General features: G+C 39.1%; 1 protein-coding gene across 5 annotated transcripts in view; it reads right to left on the minus strand.

The window, feature by feature from the left end:
• Positions 1 to 7,008, minus strand: part of KDM6A (lysine demethylase 6A) — a 219,497-nt gene extending 212,489 nt beyond the window's left edge. For 4 of the 5 annotated variants that reach the window (XM_058186113.1, XM_058186111.1, XM_058186115.1 and 1 more), the window contains exons 1-2: positions 6,699 to 7,008; positions 6,352 to 6,415 (exon numbers count right to left, since the gene is read on the minus strand). In XM_058186113.1, coding sequence (XP_058042096.1) covers positions 6,352 to 6,415; positions 6,699 to 6,871 — 237 coding nt within the window. In that variant the 5' untranslated portion in view covers positions 6,872 to 7,008. The remainder of the gene's footprint in view (positions 1 to 6,351; positions 6,416 to 6,698) is intronic. The other variant, XM_058186116.1, reaches the window with a different exon arrangement.
• Positions 7,009 to 8,840: the final 1,832 nt, after the last annotated feature.

An 8,840-nucleotide genomic window follows, 5' to 3' on the forward strand; every position in this document is an offset into this window, starting at 1 on the left:
ACACTGGGCTGTGGTTCCTAAACTGGAAGAATGGCTCTGAGGCATCCTAAGAAAAATCTCAGAGTTCAGAAAGGTTCAATGGTACAAATAACTAAGATATTGCACAGAACTCTCAAACTATCAGGCCTCTGACAGAGGATCCAAGATTGAGGAAGACACAAACCATCCACAGAGGTAAAATAGGAATTCGTCCTTATTTATACACAATCACACACATACATATACAGCGCACGCACACACACAAACACAAATTTCATTTTTTTCCTTATCCTTCTTCTAAAAAAAGATGGTGTATATTCCATTTATTAACCAAAAATGACAACTACACAAAAAGGTACCTAATAATCTCTCTTCCAAATAAGAGAGAAATTCCCTGAAGATAGGCTCCAGCACAAGTCCGAAAGCTCAAAGACAAAACTTCTGGTCCTGGTGACCGACCCAGATTGGATTCTGCAATGATCTCTCTTTTACTGATAGTGGAGCAGAGACTGCATTTTTACTACCATTCAGCCTCTACAGAAAGTCCTCAACCTACAATCACAATTATTTTGGTTGGAAAATAATTATTTTTTTCATGCATCAATTCATATATGACTGCATATCCATAAATTAGCCATCTTGGAAAATGAAACCCACACAATTCATGAAATATATTCTTATGCTGGATAGAAACACAATGAATGGATAATCAGAAAAAAAGTTCAAGATTCCCTTGATTTTTATTTTTTTAAAAGAGATCTATGAACAATCCTGTATCATTACAATTATGCAAACTAAACTCATCTTCTAAGTGAACAATATACTTACCTATCCTTTTAATCTATCAAGATTCAATATTTCACTTAACGTCTGCTATATCTACTTAGTGATACTAAGATATTAAATGCTCTGCAATTCCACTTTCTTTTTTTAATACTGTAGAATTGTCCATCAGAATTTTGCTAAATTGTTAGTAAGCAGGCAATATAAACAATTATCTGTGATTGCTTGCAAATACACATTAAGAAACTGATACTTAAAATTTATAGCCAGTAAGAATACTAATTATTTTTTTTTAATTTATATCCCGCCCTTCTCCGAAGACTCAGGGCGGCTTACATTGTGTTAAGCAATAGTCTTCATCCATTTGTATATTATATACAAAGTCAACTTTTATTGCCCCCAACAATCTGGGTCCTCATTTTACCTACCTTATAAAGGATGGAAGGCTGAGTCAACCTTGGGCCTGGTGGGACTTGAACTTGCAGTAATTGCAAGCAGCTGTGTTAATAACAGACTGCTTAGTCTGTTGAGCCACCAGATTACAAATTATGTTTGTAATATTTGACTAGGTAACTAGTATTAAATATACTGTATATTCAAACTGTATACAAAAAAGGCAATTTCAAGTTGCTAACTAACTACATTAATATCTTAGGTCCATATACCAGATAATGCCATTACAATGTTAATATCTTCCAAGAACTCAAGCTCAAGAAGCTGACAATTTCACAAGTTAAACTTCACAACATTGCATTTTTTTATATAATCCAAATATATGAATCTATGCAATATACCTCTAACAAAACTCAGTAAACATCTATCCATAGTAGTATATTGCTTCACAACTCCAGATATGCGGATTTCTATCCCCAGCATTTTCTATTGGCTAAGGAAAGTTGGCTAGTGAAAACTATACAATAAATCCAGATTGAGATATAATGATATCAAGTTCAATTTATGTCATACAATTATTGCTGTGATAAAAATAGGAGGGGAAATACTACCTACACTGCTTTGAGCTTTTCAATAAAAGACTATATAAAACTAACAAATAAATATAGCAGCACACATATAAAATCATCAAAAATATCAGAGATGGCTTCTGTGCTGCGGGGTAGGAAAACAAGGTATATGCAAATTTTCATATATTTGTAAGGCTTTAACTATAGCTAGAGGTTAGAACAGATAAATTAAAAAAATATTCTGAATCCCTATATAAAATCCCAACTCACCACAAATAAAATTATTTAATTTTAAATAAATTAAAATTGAAGTAGCATTTTGATAAGGTGCATTACTCCAATTTTGGTTCAATTGCACAAAAGTTCCCCTGGAATTAATCTGATATTTCAACATAAAAATGTCTATACTAGAACACAAGCTGCATATCCTTTAAAATCCAAATGGCATGTATGTTTTCAAGATTACAGAACAACACGTTGAAGCAGTAGAAAAATAAACCAATGAACGCAACTCAGTATACTATTACATAAGCTACAGTGTTTTAAAAATAAAATAAAATCTTATACCATAGATACCTATCAGCTGTGGATTTATCATGCAAATGAATTTTTATCAACTTCATGAGCATTAAATTCAGTCAATGCCATACCTGCTATGTAAATGTATTAACATTGAGTTCCATAGAAAAGAGAAAACGAAGATGTCAGTAATATAGAACCTTTTATTTTCTTACATCTTCACATACCAGTCCTAATATAATGAACTTTTCAGAAACATGTATACAGCAAATATATAAATAGTAAAATCATTGACTGAGAATACTGTACACTCCAAGCTGTTCTACCATTTACCAGCCTTTAATCAAGTAATTAATAAGTACTAATTGCTGTTTATTGGTCTTATTCAAAAATCATGAAGTGATTTTACTATATTTGTTTTAATCACCAAAATGCTTTAAACTGGCTATCAGGAAACAGTGTTTGCCACCATTTCAATTTTCTTTTCAGTTCCATGCTTCAGATGGTGTTTATGTAAATTTTAGAGCAGACTGAACAGGGACATTCACACTAGCATTTTATTTGATAGAATTACAGAAATCATTAGCAAGTTCTATGTCTTTTTGCTTCGACAGAGCCTAAATGCAGCATATATTCAGAGAACAGGAACTGACATCATAAATTGTGTATCAGTCTCTCCTCATCAGAATAAAAATACATTAGTTCCAATTTCACTGAAAACAGCAGTACTTATGCCAAAAAGTTAAAAGTCAGATGAGGTTATCATATCTGTAACAGCACAATATCTAAGCTATGCATCTCCTGAAATGCATCTAAAAGCAATATAGTACAATAATTACAAATAATAATGGTAAATTGATATCAGCAGAAAAACTGGGTTTAATGTTTTCTAAAGTGAAACTATGTTACTACTGGTGGGAGCTGATTCATAACATGGCTATCACTTTGGAGAATATTTAACTCATTTTTTCTTATAAAACAACTGAAACAATCTATCAAAAGGAACACAAATACCAAGCTTAAGAGACAGGTTTCATGGCGATCATGGATTTAATCAGTATTCAAGGGGAAAATACTTGACATTTCCCCATTCTTACAGAGGTATCTCATTTATCATCCATATACAAATACCAGTATCTCTGAATTCAGAATCCTGAATTGCACATAAGCAACATTTTCTTCAACTTTTCCTACAATATGAAAGCTGTTTTAACAAGACCACAAATCTTCCATACAACTTATTAATATATAACTATTAACAAAATTGAACTCAGGCTGAAACCCACACAGATTTTGAAATATTTAACTTGCAGCTTTAATTTTGCCTTTAAAAAGATAAAATAGTTTGGAGAATTATTAGATTGGTTTCTCTTGCTGACTGTAAACATCCTTATTAACATTTAAGAATGAAGAATTCCTCACTCCAATTTCCTACTGTTCTCATTATTTCTTAAAGCAAACTTTCCTAAACTGGTACCTACAAATGAATTAATGATATGCCTTACACCATACATCTTACAATATGAACTGAATTGTAGACTATAACTCCTGGAGCATACCAGGGCAAGGAGCCTGAATTGAGGGCTCTGTTGTTGAACTGTCTGACTATATAACCATTAGGTATTTATGACCATGACTGTTTCTTTGATTTGGTCTACCTTACCCAAAATGTTTATATACTGGACTCACATATACACATCTGTCTATAACTAATCTATAATTTACCTCCTATATAATTCAACTACAGTAGTATCCTGGTACTCAACTGCTTTGAAACTCATCAAATTTTATACTCAACACGTTTTGACACAAAAAGTTGTCCAGGTACTCATTGTTTGGTATTCAACACACAAACTAGAACTTGTCTGTGTTGGCTGCCTTGTGACTCACTACATTATTCCTTATGGGAAAAATCTGCTTCATACTCATCATTTTTGATAGTCATTGCTTCATGGAACAATTAACGATGAATAAATACCAAGGTATCATTTTCTTTGCCTGATATGACGTATTCTGGAAAATAAACTTTAATATTTAGCATAGTCTTCTTCAATCTCAAATTTGATGGAAACAATACATTTTGGAAATATAGCGAGGAATTCTACCCTAATACTTTCAAACGTTACTACCCTAATACTTTCAAAGGCATCAGTATGAGAATTGTTTGACTTCGTTCTTTCTGCAAAACCATAGGCTGTTCAAAATGTTTTCTTCTGATGTGTAATTTCTGATACCATTTATGCTATATCCACTTACCTGGAATAATCCCTATTAAATTCAACAGTATATATTACCAAGTAGAAATATATGTAAAGAAGGAGCTGAAGTACTATAGCAAAGCAAATAATTTACATGCAGAAGATTCCCATTTAATTTCCAGACAAAATGAGAAAAATTATGGCCGAAACCCTGCCATTCAGTTTTATCAATTCTGTGAGTTGGACCAATAATCTGACTTCTGATATTCCTACAGTTAAAATTTTAATCTAGGTTTAATATACAACCCATTTTAAAATACTAAGTAGAAGATCACAACATATATTATAGTACACACTAAGCATTAAACTTACACCAATGAAACAAAAGACCAACCCACGATTTTCCTATAATTATACCTAGTAGATTAATACATAAACTAAGTTACAGAGGAATTAATAGCATACTACTCCTTAGAACCCTTTTCTTTAAAATCATGTCAATACTGTAGTCTAACATTTCAAACATCAAAAACAACTCTTTCAGTATACTGTTTCACCTTGTGCCAGAAAATGAAATACTTGAAGATTTTGAATTCAGATAGTTCCCATCACAAATATTTGATGCATGTGAATATCTAGAAAACGCTTCAACGTTTGGTAATGTTTGTTTTTTTAAAAACAATGTCACCAGAAACAAGAACTTCCATTCTATCAAAAAAAGTCCCTAAATCATGAATCTTTAAGCTAAGTTACTTGGTTATATAAAAGAAATGCAGAGAAGTTTATATTATACCCAAAGTAGACCAATAAATTCAATGAACAATCACATTTTTAAAATAAGGAAATCATTACAGCTAAACTAAAGCTGTGAGATACTAGTACTGAAAATCTCAAATAATGAAATATAAACCATTTCTTGTTGTCTAATAATATTTCTCCCATAAATTATTTTGTTGTTTCAAAATCTATATAATTTAGGTAGATATGCTACAGGTTAATGTTTACCAATAGCTCTGTAAACACAATATTCTGCTTTTAGTAAATTCAACAGGGAAAAACTCTTTTGACACATCAGCCTATGCAGCTCCTAAAAAGTCAAACATTTCACACATATTTGCATATACATTCAAGTAGAGTATTTATTTCTGTTTACCTCCTCCCACCAAGTTCTTTCTCCTCCCTGTCCGGCCATCTTGGGCCAAGAGGAGAAGCCATTACTTAACTAAATGACAGGACCAAGAACTTTTTTTTTTTACTGAAAGAAGATACCTCTTTAGTCAGTTGTACAAAAACAGCCGCAACCTACAACCCGTTCTCTATAAACGGTCCTACGAAGTAAAAAGCTTCAGAAAAAGCAAATCGTTCAATGAAGATGCAACGTTGCAAGGAAGATGGATACAGCACGAGTAAACAAATCAGTTTGCTACAACACTCCTGAGAGTGACACACCACGGAAGAGGCGCCACGTTTCTTCAATACCCTTCTTCCTATTTATATCAATTCATTTTCAAGCGATTCAATTCGATCCAGTTTTTTCCCCTTCAGCAACCAATCCTTATTAAATATCGCCAGATCTTCTCATTATTTAGAAAGATAGCTCCTAAATGGAGAGAATCGGGGCGGCACCTTCTACCCTACTTTTTAGATAAAACCCTGAAAGTGGGCAACGGGAGCTTTCTATTCCAGCGGGCCGGAGAAGGGAAGAGCCGAGCGGTTGTCTCCCGAGAGCCAGGCGAAGAAGGGGGTAGTCAGCGCGATGCCAAACCTCCCGGTCGCGAGGTGACGGTTTAATTCCGCAGCTCTCCAGCACACTCACACAGGCTCCTACACAAATACACACACACACGCACACAAACCCGGGAGGGTGGCTCCCTGGTCAGTTGCCTCCTCCCCCACCCCAATCCCCTTACCTTTAACAGCAAGGCCTTCGTTCTGGCGCCATCTTCATGAAGCCTTAAAAATCCGAAGAGTCGGCTGCACAAGGGGGAATCAAGCGACAGAGAGAGATTGAGCAAAACAGACACGTTCGCCGAGTCCCCCAGCCCACCCCGCCCCAAACAGATCGCTCCGTGCGCTCCTTCACACTCGCTGGCAGGGGCAGAGCCCTCACTCCGGCCCAAGAGCACCGCCACACTCACACTCGCTTTTTCTCCCTCTCACGCGCACACACACTCGCTCGCTCACTCGTACACCTCGGGCGGGTGGGCAAGAGAGATCACCGGACGAGCCGGAGCAAGGAGGCTTCTCGTCTGAGTACCTGTCGAGGCCAGAGAGGACTTCTCTTTCCTCCGCTGTCAGGCTGGCGAAGTCCTCCTCGCTCTGGCCGCTCGCTTTCCCCGCCGCCATTTTCTTTTCCTCATCACCGAAAGCAGTAGAGGCAGCGGCGGCGGCGGCAGCAGCGGCGGCGAGCGACACTCCACACGATTTCATGGAAACGCAACGTAATTAACTCACGATCGCAAGCCCCCCTCCCCGCGCGCCCCAACACCCCCCCAGTGCCGGGCGGGGCGGGGTGCCCGACACACACGCACCACCACAACTTTTATTACAACAACAACAGCCGGCAGAGAGGGGGAGGGAGAGAAAGGCGGGGGGAAGCCCCGCTGATCGGAGGAGGAGGGAGCAGGAAGGGAGCCCCAGCGCTGAAGACTGAGGGGGGGGAGTGGGAGGAGAAGGAGGAGGAGGCTGCTGCGGCGGCTGCTGCTGCTGCTGCTGGCGGTGACGGAGCAGTGTTTACATCGCTGCTGAGCCCCAGCCCCAGCGGCGAAAAGTGAGTGGAGTCGAGGTGACAGGGACCCGCGCCCGCCCGCGTGGGGTGTATTTGTTGCCTGTACAAACTTCCCCAGTAGCTGAACAAAGTTGTTGTAATTGTGTCACACAGCGAACCCCACGCCGCCACCGTGACCCCCCTCCCCACCCCGTTTCCCTGTGCCCACGCAGCCAATCACCGCACTTAGGCGTGGCCACGTGACCTTTGTTGACTTACGTCAGTCGTAGCGCTCTTCTAGCGCTCCGCTCGAGCTTGGTATTGCCGCTGCTTCGATCAAGGGGGTAAAGCCATTATGTATTTGAGGCTGTATTTCAGACCTTCCAGTTTGCAATATGTGGAGACCCTCACATGCGGCCGGCCAAGAGGAATTAAAGAGGGCAAATTTCAAAGACTCGTATTTCTTAAATAATTTTTAAATTGGCATGTAGTCTTAAGGTTTTGTAAACTACAAGAACAAGCTACAGTACGTGAATTTAAAATAGGTTGTATTCTGATGCCTTGACAAGGTAACATCGCAGACAGAAATTAAGACATGCATTCTCCTACACATAAAGTTTTTTTTGGATCTGAAAAGATGGATATCAAACGCGTCTTTTGATTTTGTAAGGAAAAGTTCATTTGTTCTACTCAGTAGCCAAAACCACTTTTTGTTGTTTACATCTTTAAAACTACCGTTTATAAACTGGCAGGTTTTCACGCCGGTTAGCAAAATGTAAAACTTTACCAATTGAAGTATTTGACCTGCGAAGAAGCAGGACACTGAATAATCAAATACTTTCTCTTAATTAAAAAACAGGGAAGGGATCTATTCCAACAAGCAAATGAAGTCGCAGACTTCCTGAGAAATTAAAAGCCATTTTGAAGGGAAGGCATGATTAGTGCTAAGCGTAGCGATGAAATGAAGACTTCTATTATATTTGTTTCTTTATTACCACAATACTTATCCCTAAGTATTTTCATCATTCTTTTCCGACATGTGGTACGTACTTCAAAAGGTCAATCAGAAACCGGAAACATTCAATCGCATTCTATTTCTTAGGTTTCCATCCTCATCGCTGGATGCACAACATTAGCAGAGAGGGTGGGATCTTATTATATTCTCGGGTTATCATTCGGCCGTTAGTGAGTCAATCAAACGGCTTTGTCACTCATGATCAGCATGTTCGTACGCGCCCTTTAAATTAGTTGTGGAGCGGCTGCATTTCTGTGAAAGGGTTTAGGGGGTCTTCGAGCGCGAATCGTATTTAAGGCACGGCGCGCGGGCGGCAGTCCCCTCGGTGGGGATGTGCAACTGATACTGTCACCGCGTGCGCGCGTATAGGGGGGTTACTCTTCGGCAACGCGTGTGCCCCTCCCGCTCCCCCTTGGGACGGCCTGGGGCGTGGTTCTTCTGGCACCAACGAGTAATAATGGCTTCCCTTGAGCGCCGTCTGTGCGCGTGACGAGAGGAATCCGTCCGGGCACGCAGCCGAGCCTAGCGGGACTCTACGAAGGAGTGGGCGGTTGTCTGAGTGGCGCCTGTTCCCGTTAACAGATCTGGAGTAACTGGGCGGTATTTCGCCGCTCTTCGCTAAATACTGTGAACAGAGGAGGTGTCGCCTCTTAGCAGCGGCAGTCGCGGGGAGCGAG

This window comes from Ahaetulla prasina, chromosome 5 (genome assembly GCF_028640845.1).
Source record: "Ahaetulla prasina isolate Xishuangbanna chromosome 5, ASM2864084v1, whole genome shotgun sequence".
Taxonomy (NCBI): Eukaryota; Metazoa; Chordata; class Lepidosauria; order Squamata; family Colubridae; genus Ahaetulla; species Ahaetulla prasina.